General features: G+C 40.0%; 1 protein-coding gene across 3 annotated transcripts in view; it reads left to right on the top strand.

Moving 5' to 3' along the window:
- FAM13B (family with sequence similarity 13 member B) overlaps positions 1-23,020 on the top strand; it is a 78,148-nt gene that overhangs the window by 33,357 nt on the left and 21,771 nt on the right. For all 3 annotated transcript variants that reach the window (XM_075010164.1, XM_075010166.1, XM_075010165.1), the window contains exons 8-10: positions 10,845-10,886; positions 13,234-13,389; positions 17,133-17,271. In XM_075010164.1, coding sequence (XP_074866265.1) covers positions 10,845-10,886; positions 13,234-13,389; positions 17,133-17,271 — 337 coding nt within the window. The remainder of the gene's footprint in view (positions 1-10,844; positions 10,887-13,233; positions 13,390-17,132; positions 17,272-23,020) is intronic.

Genomic DNA, 23,020 nt, shown 5'->3' with positions numbered 1-23,020 from the left:
TGCACCCCAGCCAGCTCCTAGCTGTGGGGCTGCAGTCTCCCCCAGGCCCCTTGCCCAGCTCAACTGATTGCAGGTTTTGGTTTTGTTTTGTTTGCTTTTTTTTACAATAAAGCACTGGTGTTAAACTAAAATTATGGAACCATAATATGTGTGCAAAAAGAAAACTGGCAAGTAGAGTTTGTTCAAAGGGAAATTTTGAATTGATATATGTTTGTTTTATTATTTGGAGAGAAAGATGGTGGTTTTAACAGTTAAAATATGAGGTTGAATTAACAGACCTGGGCTCTGTCATTACAGGGATTTCTTTGGGCAAGTCACTTTATCCTTTTGTGGCAGTTCTCTAGTGTAAAAGGAAGAAACCACTTCCCTACTTCACAACAGTATCATGAAGGTTTATTCATTAGTATTTATAAAGCAGTTAATGTTTCTCTACATGCATTAAAACATGGCCAAAAATAATAGGCACTTATCCCTTGTTACAGACTTCAGGGGTGGATGATACTCATGGTATACACAACATAATGGGAATTGTATCAGAGAGGTAGCCATGTTAGTCTGTATCTTCAAAAACAACAAGATGTCCTGTGGTGCCTTATAGACTAAAGATATTTTGGAGCATGAGCTTTCATGGGAATTACATGTTTATTTTGTAAAATTCAAATTTAATGTTTTTAAAATTTACGTTTTTAATAAATTGTGACTCAAAGAACATGTGCAAAGCTAAGTGCTACATTAGTCAAGTAGATGTAACTCCTATTGAAGCCAGTGGGAATTTTGCCCAAGTAGAATGGAAGTTCACACCCATGCAGTAAATTATGTATTGCCTAGCCATCAACTGATTCTAGTTTTTTAAAAAAAAATTCTCTGCCATACTTCATTTGGACTGAATTTTAACTTTGATTCTAAATTAGTGAAGACAATTTTGTAATGAAAATGTGACAGTTAGATTTCTACAGGTTTCATATGTGTGCATGGTACTTGACAGACAGCTGGGAATAAGGTCCTGTGAATCAATTTGCTTCAATTAACTTAAGGCCCTGATCCTATAAAAGTGTCTGGTTGGGCAGACTCCCATGTCCACACAAATCTCCTTGCAGGATTGGGTCCAAATTAGCAAAACTGCACCAGAATATGACAGAAAGTGGGATTGATATTAAAAATGGCTGCTTTTTAATTTGCATGCTTTTAATTTTTGTTTATAAAATTTTACCTATGGAAGCTTCATATTTTTATTGGCATAGTGTATTATAGTTTGGGGGAGCAGAGCCTAGCAAGAGGGCAGTGAAATGGATTGGAAGTCCTCCTCAATTAGCACAGACAAATTCTTAAAGGAGATGCATCAACTTGAAGAAAATCTCATTCTGCCTGAAAATATACTTACTCTTGTCACTGTTAGGATGTAAGATTATTTTCCTGGTGTACTTTCAGTTTTACTTCATGTGGTTAGTTTTGAAACTTCCTCTTATTCTGTTTTCCATCAGAGCATTCCACTTGCTAGCAGGGGAGAGAGATACAGGAGTAGTGCCAGAAACTGACCTTTTACCAGAACTTTTGAAACTGGCTAGGTTTCAGGTCGTTGCGTTCCTTTAACGACGTTGACGTACTTGCTTTACTAATTCACAGAAAATTTATGCCAAGGTAAATGTTTCTAAGAAAAATGGTAAAACAGCCAAATGGGAAAAAAAAAAAAAGTTGTTCCTATAATTCATGTGACATTTGCTGTGCTGTTAAAATTTCTTCGTCATCATGCAGTAGTCGCTTAACTTGCTTAAAAAACACCAAACACCCTTGTCCTCAAAAATTCCCAAGCCATTGACTAGGCACGCACTGTAAGGAGATTCTTATTTCAATAGCTGTTTAAAGTGATTGTAATATTATTCATAAGATATTCACATTTTCATTTGAATTTTATAAATATGAAGATAATATAACAAGGTATTTTTTTCTGGACTATCATGTTTTAGCTCCAAGATTCCATCTGATGCTGTTTTAGGATTTATTAAAAATTTAATGAGTAATCTTTTTGCTTTAAAAATAAAATCCTTTTAATATTGGGCAAAAGTTGGATTGTTACTTTTTTATTTTAATCACCTTCAAAACTTATTTTTATAGCAATTAAATTAATTTTACATATGTTATCTTGATTTACATTTAAAAATGTACCGTTTCTAGTAAAACTGGACAGGCGATTGAACAGTCTAACCTAAGGAATGGATTGCCTGTGCAAAAGGCAGTTTGAACATCTTAGCCAGAAGATAGTTTTGTTAATACAATTCCTGAATATAGAACTTTCTTGCACTTCAAGAGATTGCATTTGGAAGTGTTTACTAGAAAGCAGGAAGATGTGTTGTGCAACATATTAGCTCATTAATGCTATTTCAAAATGATTGTATAAGAATTTAAAAAAAATCTTGCTCTGATTAATTAGTTGTCTTGAACTGAAGAAGGGTTTTAAAGGACTACCCTTTGAGTCACCATAAGTGTTTTTGTGTTCATGAAGTAAGGGGTTTAAAAACTTGCAGCAGTTTTATCCCACTATTCCATGTGAGAAAAATAGTGGGTTGTAACACAGACAACATATACACAAGGATTAAACCCAGGCTGCACAAGTACCCTTACTTCTCTCATTTCCTAACTTCTGAGAACATTTGACTTGGCAAGCTTTGTGTAACATTTAAAAAAAAAAAAAAGGCGCAAAACAGAAATTATCCATGCAGACTTGAAAAAAATTCTGTCATTGGCATCATGTTGACCCAAGCGTGGGTTATCAGCAGAGTTGGAACTTTTGTGATCCATCACACAGACCTCTCCTGTTTGAGTGAACGAAGTGATTAATGTCTTTTTTTAAATTGTAGCTACCATTTGAGGGGGGATGCTATAGGTAGGGGAATGGACTAAGTTCTCTCTAAGCTGTATGGCCATGCAGCTGTCTATTAAGCCTGGCTCAGGGCTGCAGTGAGGCTCCTCCCTCAGTCTCAGTATCTCCTACCCCTTTCCCAGCTCCTTGTCTCAATCTCTTTGGCCATCCAGTCCTCATTCTTCCCATATACCCAGCTCCTTTTCAAATCTGTCTCCTCTACCCTTTCTCCCCCTACCCACTTGTACTCTCTCCCAGTTTTTTTCTCCAGCTCGTCCCATGTTCCCTCATCCAGCTGCCGGTCTCCTTTCCTAGCCACTTTGTTTCCTGAGCTACTCCAACTTCTAGTCCCTCTTCGCAGGTTCAACTCTTGTCCCCTCTGGATTTGAATCAGGCAGTTCCCTGCTTCCCTACTGTCAGTTCAGATGGTGAAACCAAGAACCAAATTGGCTGCTGCAGTTGCAAGAGAATTCCTGCTCAGTCCCAGGATGGAGAATGTCCTGTGTAGCTATAACCTTGGGAGATTTTTAATTATTAAACTTTGGCAAGTCTCTACTGTGCATGAATCAAGTATAATTTTTCAAATATTTCCAGTGTGCCCAAATTATGACAGATTTTCATGGAAATGGCAAAAAGCATATCCTCCACCCGCTTCCGGATTTCAGGTTCCTGCTTCAGATTATAGGGGCAGGGACAAAAGAGAGTTTTTGGTTTGTCCTATTAAAGAAAAGGTTGCCAGAATTCTTTAACATGGGCAAAACCATATTTATTCCTAGCCTTAATCTTTGAAAGAGATGAATTATTTTGGCTAAAATTTGCAAAAAAAAATTCATCCTGTAGCAGACCCATGGAATGGAAAATTTCAGCTCAAATTATTAAAGTTTGGCAAAGTTTTTTAAACAATTGAAAATATAATCTTGTAATGGCAAATGTCAGATAATCTTAAAAGTGCTGCCTGTAATAAATGTACTAAACTAGCTAGTGGCTACTTCATTATCCAAAGGGCAAGTAATTTATTATGTCCCAGTCACTCTCCTCTTGACTGCTGTTTTCATTTTTTTTTGTGTTGTATTTACGTAAACATTGATATACATAGGTTTATTCTTCTTTTGAAGATCTAAAACATTTTAAGTTTGTATTTTTGAACAATTAATATTGATCTTAGTTATTTTTATTTTTTCCTTCACTGTTGTATCAGCTTGGTAAGAACCAAAAGCTTACCTTAAAACGTAATGTTCTTATAGATTTATACAAGATACCATAAACTTCTGAATGAGAATTTTATCATCTTTTTGGGAACCAAATACACTCATCCCTCATTAAACGAGTACTTTACTTACAAGTATTTGCTTAAATGAGGGGCGCACATACTTACCTTTTGTTCACATGAAGAGTGAACTCCCCCCACTAATATGAGCCTTACCCCCTCCCCGTGGCTCCAGCTCTTTGCAGCCTGCTGGCCCCGTGGCCCCAACCTGCACCCCCTGCCGGCCCTGCAGACCACAAACTGCCCCAGTCTGACACTGCCAACCCCCCCTGCTGGCCGTGTGCACCCAAACTGCCACAGCCTTAACACATACACACACACCCCGCTGGCCCTGCGCACGCAAACTGCTGCAGTTTTAACCTGCTCCTGTAGCACCTTGAGCCCCACAGACCCACTCCGCCAACAGATGAGAGTCCTTCCTCCTGCTCATGGCCCCAGACTGCCCCCAGCCTTTAATCCTCCTCAACACCCCGCCAACCCAAAGTTCACTTATCTTTCAAAAGCAACACCACCTGCTGCCACTCCTTTGCCGAATTAGGAGCACTAGGAACCAGTCAGATTTTTACATGTATTTTAATGGTAATTTAGTGTCCCTCTTATGAGATTTTGCCTATGAGTAGAAAGTTGGGAACCAGTTGTGCTCCTATAGCAAGGGATTAATGTATCAAAAACTTATAATCATAGATTTGGCCTTGTAGCCTCTCTGCAAAAACTACCTGAAAGGGAAAGGAAAGCTGAGGTTGTATATGTCTCAGATTGTTTCTCTGACTTGATAGAGAGAACAGACTGTAGTGTGAAACTGCTGAGCTGGAATTCATATGCAAACTTGACACCATCAGAATTGGTCTGAATAGGGACTGGGAATGGCTATCATTGAGTAATTTTCCCCTTTAGGCATTCTCACCACCTTATCCACACCCACCTGGTTTGAGTTAGCTCCGATGTTACACTCCCATTTTTGTTTATTTTGCTTTCACTTCATGTGCAACTCAGAAAAGTTTATGCCATAATAACCTTGTTAGTCTTTTAAGGTACCACAGAACTCTTTGTTGTTTTTGCTGAAAGAGACTAGTATGGTTAGCTCTGTGAAACCTGATGGAGAGTAATGACACCTACATTAGACTCCATGAATTGGAAATTCCTTTAAATAATTTCGAACATCATGTGCTGTAAATTAAATTAATGTGCACCATTTTCCTCATCTTACTCCTTTTACTTATTTGCTTTTCAGCGCATGGCTTTAATGCTGTTTTCGGTCTTTGCTTATTATTTGAAAACATGGGCAGCCATCACTAATACAACTTAATTTACTGACTTTTGAAAAAGTTACTCTAACTTTCACATAATATTTGATTAATAATCCATATTACTCAGTCAGATGAACTACTTGTACATTAGTGATGCTACATATTAAAAAGAGTACAGAATGATACTTCTAAATGAATCTTCAAAAGCCTGTAACCATGGCACTTCAATTCATCTGCTCCACTAGTGCTGACTTCCTTGTGTTGTTTGCTAACTCCCTTTTGCAAAGTAATTTTCAAAAGATCATATTGAGATAATCACTAACATCCTTATCTATTAAAATTCATGCAGAATATTCAGCATTTCTTTTCTGCCCTTAATGCTGTTTCCTCTTTGCATTTCATTCTTAAAGTTCTAGGTTTGTTCTGTTTTTACTGCTGTTAAACTATATTGTGTATTCTGTGGACTTGCCAAGGTGTGAGATGCACAAAAAATAGGAAGTCCTTACCATTTCTTTGCATAAGTTTTTTTTTTTAAAAAGTATTTTTCTATACTTATAAACCCAATAAAATATATTACATTAGAGACTTTTAGTGAAGCAATTTAATATCCCTATTGGCTGATGAGGAGGGCATATTGAGTACATACATTCTTTCTTTGCTACTTATACTGTTACTGATTGAATTAAAAAAACTAGAAAATGAATTACAATATTTAGGTTAAGATTTGTTACTTAAAAATACAGCAAAGGCCCTTGTTTCACACCTAGACTAAATAGTGTGAAGTGCAAACGAGGAAAGCTTTAGTGTGTTGATTGGGCAGCTTATTGTCAGTAGTGACCTCATGTTGCAGTCTGTTTCTATTTAGACTGCAGGGTTTAGTGCAGCACTCCAGAAGTACCGTCTGACAGGCAGCCATAGAAGTCAAGCGAGCAGCAAACATCATACTTTATTGTTTTTTCAAATACAGTATTTTTATATGAAGTGCTCATTTGGAATAGCAAAAGTAATCAGAATGGCCTGCAAAGTTCTGCTGCACAGGTAAATGAGTTAAAAATACTAACTTGAAATGATTCGAAATAAGACTCCTTTAAGCTAGATATGTAATATCAAGACTAAATATTTACTCTTGGGCGGGTTGTAAAATGATATGAAACAATGGAGAGCTATAAACAAGCAATCAATAAAAACATTAAAAATTCTGATTTTTTTTTTGCTAGTAGTATTTTTGTCATTTCTCTTTTTAACGGGGCTAATTTTGGGCAGAAAAAGAGGAGTGGTGTCAGTTACTAGGTGTGTGTTAGTTGCCAAAATATGGTAGCACTCTCAAACCTAAAGATACATTTACTTGTGATCATTTGCTGTGTCATTCTGCATTAAGTCTCTGTATACAAGCCATCATGCACTTTACAACACAGAAGAATTCTTTCGCTGGTGGCAGGTTCTGAAGTGTAATATACTATGAGCTAAGATTGATATGCTTTTCAAAAAAATATTTCAAAAAATACTAATTTGCTCAGTTGTTTAGCATTAAAATCGTAAGAAATTCCTTAAAAATAGATTTGTTCAGACTTAGTAATCGTGCTGACTTATGCACATCTTTTACTGAATACCACCAGTGCGTCCTAGACCTGTATTAAGAGCACTACTGAATTTTATGAAACGGCCTGCGTGAAGATTGTCCTTTAAAGTTGGAGGGTTTGGTGGTCTCAGCATCATCTGCAATAATTTGGACACTTTGTAAAAATGCAATAATTTGGACGCTGGTTTGAAAGGCAAAAATGTTGCCACAGCTGCCGACAATTTGAACATGGACAGACAGAAATCTGTGTGAAACTCCACATCATCACAGTTTCCTAAGATGTGTTTGTACTAGAGCCCTTGACTAAAATTACCCTTGCTCCCCTCCTCCCTCTAGTTGTTTTGCAATATGCTATGCTCTGATCATCTCCTCAGCTTCTACACACCATCCTAGAGATGACTGTATTTTAATGATGAAGTAATTTGTTTGTCAAACATTTCAAAATAAAATATCTGTTTATATATTTACTAATATTGTCTAAGCACGCTGTTAATCAGTGTTTAAGTACACTGGGAATGGATTTGATTTTTTTCTTCCACTAAAAATATCACCCACTAAACTGGTTGCAAAATTTGACTACCCTTTAATAAACATTTGAAAAACAACCCATTTATCAGCATCAGCCTTTTTAAAAGTCCCATCCTTGTACAGTGTCGGCTAATTTACTGAAGAGTTTGTATTTACACACCGACAACATACAAGTCATGTCTGTCTCTGCTAGTAATAAGGCCAAACCTTCCTCATTTTAAAAAAAGAAGTTTTTTATTTTTCTGTCAGACAACCTTTGGTAGCAAGTCCTGTCCTTCATGTAATCCTGTTTTCCAGCCACATTCTGTTGGAGCAAGGAAATACTTTACTTGTTTGTATAGTTAGTCCAGGCTAATTACTGAACTTTGTAACAGCAGGTACTGAGGAGCTGGCTAATATAATACTTACCTTTCGATTAGCCAGCCCAACAAGTCTAAGCTTGGCACTTCCTAATATATTCAACCTGTGGTAATGTCTACAGGGAGATCATATGAGTGAATGCTGGTACCACATAAGGCTGACCTGTGCTGGCTAGATTTTGGTTAAATCCTCTTAATATAATGGCAAGGAATAGAACTGTTTCCACTAGTGCGCCAGGAATCCATGTATTCATTGTGTGGGGAAACAAATCACCAAATCTTTTCTGATAGCTTGTTCATGTTTTCATATGTTGAAGTAGCTGCTCACTTCCCCTCCCCCCAGGGGATGATTTGCAAATTGCCTAGAACTTGGGTTAAATGCTCTCTCCTCTTCCCCCACCTTTCTTTTAGCTGAAATAAAGAGAACATTTCTCTGTAGTTTTGTGTATGCAGTAACAGTCTTGTCATTGTCTGTGAAAGAGGCAAAATGAGGCTCTGATGGTCATTGTCATTTATGGTGGAACTTAGTTTTGTTTGAATTCACTACAAGCATATTTATTCAAGTCTGTTTAAAAACTCATTTTGGAACAAATATTTTATGCACAATTGAAGCTTTGTAATTAGAATTTGCAAAGGAAAATGTTTAAATGGGGTATATTTTGCTCAGAAATTTAGTATGCTTCTGAATTCAACAATGCTCATAATACTTTGTGTGTAAAGAATTAAAATACATTGTGCTTAATAACAAGTAACAAAGTCTAAAAAATCCCATGAGGTTAGTTTCTGGGATGGGCTGCAGCATATTTCCACAGTGCTCAGTAAAATTATGCAGTAGTTTCACAAGGAGTAAAGAGCATCTTAGCTCAGTGGTCACCAACCAGCCGATTGCGGTCTACTGCTCAGTCCAGGGGAGTTTCCCAGCTGATCATGATCAGTCCTTATGCCACCAGCCCATTCCCAGGAACAGAGTATGGCTCCATGTCTGTGAAGGAAGGGTATAGGGGGGTGTCATGAATGAGTGCAGGGAAGAGGTTGATCTCTTGATGTAACTTGAGCCCAGGTGAGCCACTGTGAGTGGAGTGACTTTTTTGAACTCAGAAAATTACAGTTTAAGGGATATTTTGTCTGCTGGAGAGGCAGAGAGAGTGGAGGGAAAAGGATGTCTCCCAGGCAACTGAAATGAATCCCATAAATATCCTGGCTGTCTCAAAATCCACCATAGAGATGTAAGTGAAAGGGAAATGTATAGTTAGATACGGTCAGGTTAAGGTTATTTTGAATTTGGTTGGACTGGCTGTTTTCTTGTTGCCTTGTTTTGTTGCTATGTTTTTGTTGCTTTGACTTGATGGTTTTCCTCCCTGTAACTGTTAAGCTGAATCCTGGGGAAGTATTTTCTCCATGTGCAACCCCACGATTTATTTTCTCTTGTTTTTGTGAATAACTTACTGTTTTTAAGCAATTGATCTGATAACTGTGTCCTGGCAAGGGTCGGTGAATGTGTATGCCTTGACCTAGAAGGCCCACTACTAAATTACAGTTCTTTGTTCTAAATACTCTCTGGATGGAGGGTTAAGAGCTTGGGGGTACGCCCCTGGGAAGATATTCTCAGGACTGTCTTCCTGGGTTATGGGGCTTTTGTCTAACCTGGGTGGTGGCAGCATACCTTCCAGGGATCTATGACCTTGAGAAGTTTTAAAGTAAAGCCTGTATATAGGTAAGGTGTTTTAAATTTTGTTGGTTTCCACCTTCTGTGCTCGGGGTGCCAGAGTAGGGACAGGGCCTTGACAGGGGACAAGGGGTCTGTTTCTTCCTTCTACAAGCACTTTCTAGCTCCTATTAGGCACATTTTTCTGTTCCCAGCCCATGGGAGCTGGCAGAGAAGGGGCATGCACTGACCCGCATGCCCCCTCCCTTTGGGGTCATAGGGGGGCCCCTTCCAGGAATGGCATGTAGAGCCCTGCACAGGTACAAATGTTTGTGTGGGTAGACATTGGTATCCACTACTCCTTATGGCTCTGCTTCCAGCAGAAGCCGCAGCCAAATCAGAGGAACGTAGTGCCACCACTTCCAGAAGCCACTGACCCATGACAGCAGCTCCATTGGCTGTGCAACCGCACCACTCCAAGCCCTGCCATGTCATCTGTCTGGAGTCATACATCCCCTTCTGTACTCCTGATCTTCCCCCTTCCAAAGTCAGTGCCCCAAGCCCCCTTCTGCACCCCAGGCCTCAGCCCTGGGCTCTCTCCCAGAGCCATCATCTGGCACTCCTGCCTTGGTCCTCCTTCCAGAGTCAGCACGCCCTACCCCTCTTGCACCATGAATCCCCTGCTGTACCCCAAGTGTGTGCTGCAGCCCTGCCCCCGCCCAGAGCCAGCACCCATTTCTTCTCCCCAACACCTGCCCCAGCTCAGTGAAAGTGAGCAGTGTTGTGGTGAGTGGGATGGGGCCTTGGAGAAAAGGCAGGATAGATCTTGGGTTGCCCTTAAATTCAAAAAAGTGGTCTTGTCCATAATAAAGGTTGGGGACCTCTGCTGTAGTGAATTGGAACTCTGGAGGGAAGGAAGGTAGTCAGAAAGTTTTGGAATTTGCTGTGGGATATGAGGTTAACATCTATATTATGTAAAGTGTCACACAGCCTTTCAAGTGCAAGTGATTACAAACTCTCATGAGAGAGACTGTGCCCACAGCAGCTCAATGCTCCCTCAAATGTTTGGGTTATTGGTTCTTCAATTACTTTAACTGCAGAATTGCTGCTGCCACCATTTTCTGCAGTATATACCTGTTTTAAGACCCCCTTTATCCAATTATTGATCCAGCTTTAGTCTGTTTTCCTTGAGGTTGGAACAATGGCACATAATGTTGCTGGCCAACGTGTTCATTGCATGCCTATATGTATTTCTTTGAGCTGCTATTTTTAGTATCCTCAGAGCTCCCCCTTGTCTTCAGAATGCTCATGTAGTGTTGAAAACCTTTTGTAAAGACAGCCCATTTTTCTTCTTTATTACAGTGCTCATCTCTCTCCCATAAGCATCTTGCCAGCCTCTACAGAGTAAGTATGTCTAATATATAAAGTCTGTGTTCCAGTACTTAGCCTTTACCAGTCTGCCATAGTTAACATGCCTGCTTTCAAAACACGTGAGTCAAATACATGGGACCGTAATAGCCTGTACATCAGTTTTTTAGTACTGCATATGTGCTTTAGGAAATGTAATACAGCATTTAGAAGTAAAAGAAGCTCATTGTATTTATGCACAGTGTTATCAACTGGATACGGAGCCATAGGCTTTTGTGTTGCAATAGTACCTGTGTTGCTAAATATCCTGTTTCATTATTTTTCATTTTCTTTGGGTGGATGCTTTATAAACTCTGGTATTCCTCCAAAGTTGTCATTAGGTAATTGCAGTCACCCTTGTAGTTCTACAGTTTCTTCTAATTGGCAGTGTGAGATCAAGTTCAATTGGGTTGCAGCTGTGATTGGAGAGGAAATCTAACCACAAATCATTCCAGAATAGGTAGGAGTGAAGCAGTATAGAACAGGGATTCTCAAACTGGGGCTTGTAACTCTTGAGGCGGGAGGAGACAAGGTTATTAGGTAATGAGCTGTTGGTCTCCACGCCCAGCCCTGCATCACCTTCAGCATTTATGATAGTGTTAAATATAAATATTTTTAATGGAGGGGGAGGTGATTAGAAAGATTTCACTCAGAGACTTGCTGTGTGAAAGTGATCACCAGTACAAAAGTTTGAGAGCTACTGTTCTAGAAGAAACTGTTTTGACTCCCTCTGGGAGCACTTCTTTAGAAGATATGCTGTCACAGCTAGTCTGCATGAAAATGCGCTGTTTTGTTGCTCTCCCACCTGTCCTCTTTATTTGTGCCATTCACCTGTTATGTCTTACTGTTTTTTTCACTTTATAAGCCCTTCTGGCAGGGATTTCCTACGTTTGTACAGTGTCTAGATCTGTAAGGTTCTTATCTGTCTGTCTGAGGCCTCTTGGCCCATACCATGTTGCAAATATACACTCATCCCTCATTTAATGAGTACTTTACTAACGAGTACTCACTAAAACAAGGAAAGTACATACCTATCTTTATTCTCTATATGAGTGAAATTCCCACACTTATATGAGCAGGGTGCCTGGATGTGGGGGGCAACGGAGCCACAGCTGGAGCCTCCCTTCCCTCAGACATGAAGCTGGCTGACAGCCCTGTGGCTGGGGGAAGAGAAGAAGGCTCTTAGCCTGGTTCACTCCCCTGCAATGGCAGGAACGTGAAACTGACCACCCATGAGCTGATCAGTTTCCCCGACCCGCAAGCCATGGGGAGACTGGAACCAGCCTGCCTTGGTTTCTAGCTCCTGCCACTCTGGGACCCAGGAAACTGACCAGCTCTGCTGGTTCCCGGTTCCCTTCCCCTTGCAGGAAAATTCAAGTGTGATACAGGGCTAAAACAACCCCTGGGTAACTCGATGGTTTACTGTATTAGTCCTGTTTTTCTCCCCCCCCCACCTCACTCTCAGCCAAGTTTTTAACCGCCTCCCCCCCACGGTCCCAAACTGCCTCCAGTCTTAGACCCCCACCCCCCAGCAGCCCCAAACTACCCCCAGTCTTAGACACCCCCCCACCGCATTCCTCAACAGTCCCAGCCTTAGACAGTCCTCCCACCTTCACCCCCAGTAGCCTCTTCATGGGGTCTGTTAGGCTGGGTGGCTCCCCCAGCCCTCCTGCTCCCAGCAATTAACTCAAGTGTTGAGGTAGTTGCTATTCTCTGGGAGTGGAGATAGCTGCTGGAAATGGCAGCTATCGCTATTGATAGATATCTGCCTGAGGCAGCAGTGTTAAAAAAACTGCAAATGGCTTCTTTAACAGCTGCATGCAGTGGAGAACTGCCCAGCTGGTAACCTTTAACAAATCTAATGGGACCCATAGGTTGGGAACCCCTGTTCTACATACATACAATATATCCTATATCCTAGTCAACTACATCAGGAAAGTACCTAAAGTCAACTGGTTTATGTCAAGTTACAATCACTTGGAATGAATTGGAGATTTTTACTTGTATTTTAATGGGAATTTAGTGTTGCTCTTATGAGTTTTCACTTACGAGCAGAAATTTGAGAACCAATTGTGCTCGTATAGTGAGGGATGAGTTTATAATACATTATATAAATTTCTTGCTTGTTGTTTGGTGTGCAATTAAAATTCAATTGAGTAAGCAAATGACTCCAGTTACTGTTGTGGTCACATTTGAAAGATTAATAGTTTTGCCTTTTCTTGATGTATTGGGAAGTCTCGATTTATGTCTCCCAGGTGTTCTGTTTTTTCTACTTTACTGCCCATACCTATCCACTGATATCAAAATATGTTTTTAACATATTTCTCTGGCTTTTATTTGTAAGCATTTTAGAGAGAACAATTAGAGCAGCTGTGGAACAACACCTTTTCGATCTACAGAGCAGCATAGATGACAATCTTAAGAATTTACAGCAACACAGACTGGTCTGTAACAATGAAGCACAAAATATTAATAGGGAGGAGGAAGGATCTAACAACCAGTAAGAATTTTTCTCTTTATAATGCTCAGGAACAATTATTTGAATTCAGACTTGCTAAAAAACAATAATAGAAGTTTTGTGTGTTTATAAATTTGAATGTGTGTAAAATGAACTCAAATTTCACTTATTGCTGTTCTTTGCCCTAAACTTAGTATTTTAATAGATTATTAAAGAGGCATTTAAAAGTATGATGTGCGCATGTCAATGGGGACGTAGTTGTGTATTTCTAGATTTTTTTTTTTTTCCATGGTGTTACAAGTAGACCCGTGGTTATAGGCTCCCCCTCCACCAGTGATTGCATAGGCGTAAAGCCTAAATTGCTCTTTCACCTTAGCTTTGCTCCTCCTTGGTAGAAGTTTCTCCAAATTCCAGATGAGATGATGAGCAAGGCCATGTGTGGAGCTTGTACTTCTGCTCACGCTCTTAATCTAGAGCCTTACAAGAGCAGTAAATTACTTAAAACTCATGAGCACATAAAAGTAAAATTATTTTTGATCAAATTCCTATGTAAACAGTTTGATTTTAAAAAAAAATCACAAGCTGCAGAGAAACATTGGACTGGAGTTGATAATTTTCACAACTTCATGGTAACTATAGTCATCACTTTTGGGTGAAGATCTCCGTTTCATTCCTGCCTGGCTTGGGTTTAAGGGCTTCACAGCACCCTGAGTTGGACGACAATATCATCAGCAAGCCAGAGCACTTAAGGAGGCCGGTGCCTGTTCTTTCCTTTCTCTCTGACGGCATAGACCAATTATTACCTGCAGTTAGGAGTTATCACACAGCTCCTTGTAAATAAGCATATTTATCTTTAGCATGTTTTCCTCTGTAATATTTTTACTGTAAAACAGCAAATAAAATGGGGTACATCTACTCTAAAGGGAAGATCAGCCCTGCTGCAGTCAATCTTCTGGAGTTCAATGTAGCACACTTAGAGGGGAAGCACTAAATTGAAATTATATGGTGCCCCATCTACTGGGGTATTCCTGCTCCTTTTTAGGAATAAGGGACATCAACAGGGGCCCAGACACCCATCGACCTCCCTTAGTGAAGATGGTGTGGAAATCCGAAATGAAGTATGTCTACTTTAGCTACGTGATTAACATAGTGCAAATTGCGTACTTTAATTTGACCTTCCCCTGTAATGTAGGACTGCCCCAGACGCATACTAAGTAGCTGTCATCCCTATGTCTCAATGGGGCTGTGTAGTCAAATCTTTCCAACCCTTTTTCATGCACTGAGGCCCCTCTGTTGGACGGAACTCCCATTGATTTGCGGGATGGGAAGGAATGCCTTGAGTTAGTGTTTAAACTCTAGCTATTAGTTCAAAAAATTTTGGCTGCTACTCTCTGGAGAACCTAGATTCAATGTGTGTATTTGAACCTCCCCAGGAGATGATAGTTCCCTGCAGGGTTATAACCTGGCTAGTTTGCCTTCCTCACCCACTGTTTCTAATTCAAAGACAAGTTATATTAACAGCACTCCAGTCTTCTAAGCTAAAAGCTCTGTAGATAGACTAGTTTATAAGTAATACTGTCCTTCAGTCATGTAGCATTTTAAGGACTGGTCTTTAAAGTGGTACATGGCTGCTGGTTTGTTCTGTTAGAATACAGACTAACACAGCTACCTCTCTGTCACTAAGTAAAACTGTGTAATCCTCTGCAAATCCCTCTGTCCAAAAGCTTCTCACCTTCAATACATTATGAGCATTTGTATAAATGGGATGACCAGGCTTGGAGTGTGGACTCCCTTGTTTATCTTAAATCTGGAACCAATAGATGTTTTTGGCATTGGTGCTGCAATTCACCACTTGTATTCATCCTAGCCACTGGAGGATTAATAGACACTCCATGATAACATTCCTTCTAAAGACATTGTGAGCCCTTTAAACACTGCAGCCAGTGGATTATTTGTACTATGTTCCAGGCCAAACACAAAGAAAACATGCAAAGTAAAAGTGTATGATTCATAGAACATATTACTAAAAACATAAAAAGCTTAATTTAAAAACGAGAATAGTTACCCGTAAAACTTAATCTATCTTATTGGACAACTGATGCAGGGATAACACTTGTTAAAGGCTGTTTGAAGTTGCTCAGCAGGCTGGTATGTTGGAATAAGCCCCTGGAAGCAGAGGGGTAGGAAGAGGGAAGGTGAAGCAGCCAAAGGTTTATAATCTATTGTTATCACATAGTTCTGTGGTTTATCATATTTATACTGCCTGTCCATATGCTGTATATATGGGGCAAATAATCACCTCTCTTAAAAATTCTAGAATGTTTCAGAATTCTATTTTTGCCATTTATTTGAAGTGCATATCGGAATATGTAAAATTTTTTGCACACATTTATAGCAGTTGTAGGGGGGAGGCATAGCTCAGTGGTTTGAGCATTGGACTGCTAAACCCAGGGCTGTAAGTTCAGTCGTTGAGGGGGCCATTTAGGGATTTAGGGCAAATACATGGAGAGAAAAAAAAATCTGTCAGGGATGGTGAGAAGTCCTGCTGTGAGTGCAGGGGACTGGACTGAATGACTGTTGAAGGTCCCTTCCAGTTCTGTGAGAGAGATATAGCTCCCTATATATAAATAAAAGGAAGGTGAGAAGAATTTTTGGAAGGAGTTTTTTTTTGTTAAAGATGTGGCCAAGTCTACTTGTGCCTACCACTGTTAGGGTCTATGACCAACCCTTCCATTTTTGTGAATGGCAAACTTAATGAGTGTAGTCCTGGAGAAATTAACAGTTGCTTTTATAAGGCTCTTCAGTGGACAGTTAACCATCCCAGTCCTCTCAGACAAATGTTGATCCTTGTTCTGTTTGTAAGACTTAAAAAATCAAAACAAACAAAAACCCAATAAAAACAATAAACACTTAACTTTCTGTCTGGGTGTTATAAGTGTGGCAGATTTGCTAGAAACGCAAGCAAGGAACAGCTAGTCTTTTAAATGGTGAAATACAAAAGTCTGAAATACCAACTGAGTAAAGGGTTTATTTGATTTTTTGATCTATGGTTTTAAGGTAGTTTAACTCAGTTCTTCAATATCATTTTTTGGTTTCTGATCTAGGAAGTGAATGTCACTCTAATATTTATACCCCCAATACAGACCAGCTGGTCCATATGGAAGTGTCCCATTGCATGTCAATATATCCATTTCAAACAGAACTACATTAATATGCACTAGAAATATTTCAGCACACACCAGCAGAGTCCATGCAAGCCAGTTAGTATACAAAAGGTAGTGTGCGCTAGAATTTACATTGCTTTGTGTGAATTAATCCACAGTGTATATGATCCTTTAGTCTTTTTGGCCTTCACTATACTGTGTTCTAATGACGTATGGTGATACTGGAGAGGGAATGTGTTGTTGACCCCAGTGTTTAAAGTGAAATATGCTTGCCAATACCTTGATCATTACTGTGAATCTCACCATTAATGATCATTAGAATGTCAACTGATTATAAAATACATGTGTATCCATGAAGTAAGTCCTGTTCCAACATTTTTATCCTTGTTCTAAGTAGTTTTATTACAATAAATGTATTAGCCTTTGACATGTTACTCAATTCTCCAGTTCGTGCCTGTAGTTTTGTCTTTCAGGATAATTGTGTTGCAAACAATCTGCATGGTTCAAACTTTTGTAAGCTGTCAGGATTTTTAAATAATAACAAAGTAAAGCTTTTGAAAATGTTAAGCTATAAAATAGGCTATAATAAGCTCTTCTGAGCTGCTTGTTTGTTTCTTTTAGGAATGATGATGATACTAAGGATGATGATGATAATAACTTTGAGAATACTAGAGACTGCTTTCAAATGTTGGCTTGCACTGATGTAGGTGGTGCAGTTATACAGCCTGATTCTGTATATGAGGAAGAAGAAAATGATCAGGTAAGAGGAGAAGAGAGCATACATTCTGTATATTAGAGCAGTATGGTCCTGTGATTAGAGTACAGGATTTGGACTGCATACGTGGGTTCTCCTTATGTATCTGACACTTCTTTGCTTTGCTGTATAGCCCATGGGTAAAATCACTTGCCCCTTCTGCCAAACTCAATTTCTTTTTAAAGTCTATATGGCTATGTCTACACTACGAGATAAATTTGATTTTGTAACACTGGACTTTATAAATTTAAATTTCGGTATACTCACCCCCTCATGAAGTCAAGTTAGTGCTGTAACACTAAATTGCCAAGCATCAACTGTTGCAGCAGTGCATTGTGGGAACCTGTCCCTCAGTTCCCTCAGCCCTGTAGCATTCCGGGTTTGCAGTATGGGGAGAGAAAAGGTCCCGCAAGTGGTTGTGGGTATGTGTTGTCATCTTCCCACATTGTATTGCCCTCAGTCCCTCCTGTGGAAAGCAAGTCGCCATTTTTTCAAAATGAAAGAAGGAAAAGTAGGGAATCCCAGGCAAAGGAAAACCGATTAGGCTGGCTTCAGAAGGTGCGGTGCTCCAGGCAGAGTACTGTCATACTGCCCTGGGATCAACTGACCCTCCAGCCTCTGCCTCGCCCCCCCCCGCCCCTTGAAACCAGGAACATCCTCCCTGAAAATACACAGGAACAGATTACTTCTTGAGAAAAGAGTAGGATAGTAAAATTGAAGAAAGTGCAAACCCATAACAACTAAAGCCACCTCTCTAAGGCAGGGAAAGAAGACAAATTGTGGTTCAGGATTTTTGGCTTCCCCGTTCACTACACAGATGTGCCCAACATTGGGGGGTGGAGCTCACCCAGTTTCCACATCCCAGAATGACTCTATGCCCTGGGATCACCCAGGTATCTATGTCATCTCAACTGGCCCTCCAGCCACTTTTGCTCCCCTTAAAAGCACCCCTGCTCCTGAAAATATTATAGGAAAAGGTTACAGCTTGTGATATCTGTGCCCCCCGCCCCACATTCTGTAATAACAGAGAGGAAGCTGTGCTAATCTATACACTATCGAAACAAAAAGCAGTCAAGTAATAGCCATTTTGCTATTTTGCTAGTCTTTAAAGTGCTACTTGACTGCTTTTTGTTTTCACATTCTATAAGGGTGTCGGAGGGTATGAATTGGTTGAAGGGCGACTTGAAATGGTCCCTTCAGCATGTTGCTGTGGCAAGAGGGCCAGCCCTGACTGGCTGTGGGGTCTGCCCTCCACCCCATTCTGTAAGGGGTGTCATGGGGTTGCCGGATATCACAAGCTGTAATCTGTTACTTGGCAACAGCAAGCCCCTGAAAATCTTCACCGCATGGAGAGAGACTCTGTTCCTTCTCTTCCTCCACAACAGCAGGTCCCAGAAAATCTTTCCGGCCTTTGGAGCCCTCAACAAGTGCAAGCCAGGATATGGTGCTGTCTGGCAGTATGGTCTGCACACTGCTGCAGGCACATGCATTTATTGTGTCGGGGGCTAGCCATGTGATGTGGCTGGGCATGAGGTAGACCCGGACTGCATGGCGCCTCTGGTGGGGGCTTCCCCTGTACAAATGTGAACTGCAGAAAAAAGGTTTCTCGGACTCTCATACAAGCATGCCCCCCCCCCCCCCCCGCCCAGCCTATCCGCCATGTGGTGCGGTGGGGCAGGGGTCAGCACCAGTGCTGAAAAAAAAAAAATCTTGGCCTCTGCTGTTATCCTGTGCAGGAAGGAAGCCACCACTTTGCGCTGGGGCTGTTTTGTTTTTTCACGGGTAGATGTGGTCACCGTGCTGATAACAAAGAAGAGTTTCTCAACCTGTCATGAAAGCATGACTCCCACAGCCTAGCCACTATGGGCTTCCTGTTACCTAATTCCTGCGCATCTGGATGTAACGCCAACAGACCCCAGGGATAGAACCTGCAAGCATAGGGTCTAAAGCCCTGCACTCTACCACATGAGCTAAAGGCCAGCTGGCCCTCAGCCAAGCTGTAGAGCAGAGACTTCACTCACCCCAGATAAGGTCTCAGTGCCTCTGGGTACTACATGGAGAACAGCAGAGATGGAAGCGACCAGAGCAGACAACCGTGGGGCATTGAGAGATACATACAGGGCACCTCTAGAGGCTAAGAATGTTGATTTAAAGGGATGACCTTTCCACTCTAGCCTTCATTTGGAATTTTAAATTTGAACTTGATGCTGTGTTGACTCACTTTGTGAGTGTAATAATATTGACCTTAGTGCTCCCTCAAATTGACCTCATATTTATAATGAAGACAGTGACGTAAAATCAAACTCACTGCCTTAAAATTGACTTTATATAGTGTAAACATAGCTTGTGTGTAGGTCTGATCACATTTTATTTTTATTTGCATTCTTCCTCTTTCTTCCTTTTCACAGATATCAGCCCCTTATCTTGCTCATATTAATGTGTGTATTATTAGGGATAGGGTGAGCTGGAGTAGCATCTGTGTTAGCAAAGGCTTCCTGAAGATGAACCTTCATCTGAAGTTGTGGTGTCCAACACATTAGCTGCTCGCCATGTGTGGCTGTTTGACTGAGAGTGGCTAGTTGGTTTGAACAATAAACATTTCTCAGAATAATGTGGCTAGTTCCCTATATCAGTAGTCACTATAGAAAATAACTTAAATCTTTTAAACCCAAGAAATAAGCTATCATAAGCTCTTCTGAGATGCTTGTTTCTGTAGTGGCTACTCCTTCAGAATTGGTTGGACACCATGGCCTAAAGAATCAGACTTAGGCTGTGGAGAAATGTGCATGATGAGTAGAAACAGGGTGCTCTGCTAATCAGTTGAGTTGACCTCAGAATCTCTCCTGAGCTGCTGCACAAGCACGAAGCTTTAGGGAACACTGTTTGTTTGTGGACACCTACTGACAGTATAAACATTTGGTTTTGTTGTTGCATGTTATACTTAAATTAATCATGCAAAATCAGTACTGTGCATAAAGTTGAGCAGAAGCATAACACTATGCAGAAGGTTTTAAAGATTTATTACTTGCTTCATATATTGCCTGGTAAATTTCAGCTGCAAATTACGTATCTAGTTACACAAATGCAAACCCATAGATTAGGGAGGGTCTGATATATGGCCTGAGATTGCCTAACTCATAATCCTAAACCTTTCCATCTGTTTTATTTCTGGTGGAACATAGGTTTCCCCGTCCTCTGTATACTTCTGAGATCGAACAATGTTATTAAAAGATACGTGCCGATTAAAACCGAAGCAGCTGACTGTACTATGCAGAAAATAGCCTGTCTAGGCCGTATAAACGATAAAAACTTCTGAAGTAAGAGTACTACCATCTGATACTGGTTGGTTAGATGATAAGCAGAGTACTGTTGTTTAAACCAAAATATGCCAACTTTAGTTTGTCCGTCTCTTTCACTGTCGGCTTTCTCCACCTGTTGCTATACAAAGCTTGATGATAAACTGTGTACAGGGACACTGTTCTTACTTCATGTTCACATAGGTCTTAGCAAAATGGGGCTCTGACCATTGATTGAAATTCCTCAACACTACTGTAATATAAATAACTACTACTAATGTAATAAAAATCTAAGTATCCTGTTCTCTTCTCAGGACACACAATTGCTGCTTTTCAATTACTTTTCTCTTAAACCATCCAGGGAACTGATTTTATTTCTCATGTCTTATGAAGTGACGTCCCTTAATTTTCTCTCTCTGTATTCTGTTGCAGTGATACCAGTATTTTCCTTTTTGGTATTAATTTTTGAATAATTAAAATTTTTGAACATATTCCTCCATCTCCATATCCTTTCTTTTTTCTTTTGCTTCGCACATTTGATGAAGTGAATTTCAGCTCAAGAAAGTTTATGCCATAATAACATTAGTCTTTAAGATGTCACTGGACTCCTTGTGTTTCTAGATCCTTTCCTTGAGTTTTAATACTAAATCTCTATATAAAGAGTTCAGTGAAGTGCTGTGCGTTGGAGTAAAAACTAAAACACAGAAAATCAAATTTTACAATTAGCCACATGGAAAACCTGTCTCTTTGTAAGCAGATTATTTGCCCTTGACCCCACCTTGTTGTGTGGGTTTTTTTTTTTGTGGTTTGTTTTGTTTTTTTTGGGGGGGGGGATAAAATGCATACTAAGCTTTAGTAAATCTAGTTATTTACACTCATATCAAAACACTTAATACCAACAGTCTTAGCTAGATTGTTAAAAGGTAGTTTTATACCGATACCATAAGAAGAATCTCTTTTCATGCTGGTGAGGTCCATACCATGAAATAGGTCTTTCTGGAGACCAAATGTTTGCAGTATCTTAATGGGACCGTGCCATTTAGGATTCTCGACCTGTAAAGACCTTTACATATGCTTAATATATGTGCGTTTCCACCTATTCTTACTTGGCTTGTGAGTATCTCTCTGTGAAGCTGCAGTGCACCAGGTTATATGCAGCCGCATCAGTCTGCTATATAAGTGCCAGTTCCGGAAATTTGAAAGGAAATTTGTAAGGAAAGGTGGAGTAACCTGTTGAATTTTGTTCTGTGTTGCTTACTTGATATGTCAGTGAGAGCGGACATAAAGAATTAAAGGGCAGTGCATTGCTCTTTATTTGATTACTACAGTTAGTACTTCTAATACCTGCCATTCCAAAAAGATTAATGCATGTCTGTTTCTTACAGTGAGATGCCCAGTGACATATAGTTGACTAAAAATAGTAAGGTGACATCGCTACAGTAACTCTTCCAGATTCTGTAGTCAGTGTGGATTCCAAGATCTGCCATCCTTTTTCCACTTTTCAGAGACCTCAGCTTCACAGGATTTGTAAGGGAACTGACAGGGTTTTAGAAGCCGACACCTTCTTATGCCTTGATGTAGGATTATAAGGAGGCTCAGGGTTTGAGCACAGCATTGGTGCACGAAGTCTGGTATCATTTAAATGGGTGTATGTGCACCCACAGTAGGATCCACATTGACTAGCATCTTGAAAGACAACAGTTACTGTGGAATAACTAATTTGTGCTGTTTTTTAAAGAGTAAATATTCCCTTGCAGTGTCTGAAGTTCAGATGCTAAGAACCAGAAGCAGAATCTTACCTTTTTTAAAGTATACTGAAATGGCATCCTCTGGTAGTCTTCTCTTATTATCTGATGTTCAACACGGGAAATCCTTGAGACATTTTTGCCTTTTGAAATACATGCACTGTGCCTGTTTATTTAATTGGCAGTGTTCTACATATCCACGAGCAAAGGTTTTCTTTAGATATTGGGATTTTGTAGCCTCTCATTAGCATGATGGCTCAGATTATAACAGCGTACTGTACTATTACATGAAATACCATTTGAAAATCTGTGTGGCATTTTTTTTATCCCAAAGCAGATGACAACTTATTGTATAGTGAAAACTTACCTGTCCTCCTATGCCAAAAATTGTATATACTCATAAAAGTGTTTTGATGGGTTTTAGCTATTCAGCTGAAAGGGAAACTTAGCTGACAGAAATCATCTCTCTGGATTGGAATGGGCCCAAAATTCCAGGACTAAGACTGTATTCATGTTTACAAAGTAATTCAGCCTGCAATGGCCCTATCTGAATGAAGGCTGTCTATTTTGTGGAATTGGCTGCTATTCATGAATTTGTATTTATTTGAACGTACTGAGTAGCATTCTGTTTTTAACAAACTTTCATTTGATTGATTTGAGAACTGCTGTATTAACTCTATACTTCAGACACTTACATTAATTTGGTGGACTTCC

This window comes from Carettochelys insculpta, chromosome 15 (genome assembly GCF_033958435.1).
Source record: "Carettochelys insculpta isolate YL-2023 chromosome 15, ASM3395843v1, whole genome shotgun sequence".
Classification (NCBI taxonomy): Eukaryota; Metazoa; Chordata; order Testudines; family Carettochelyidae; genus Carettochelys; species Carettochelys insculpta.
This window is presented reverse-complemented; position numbering and strand designations above follow the sequence as displayed.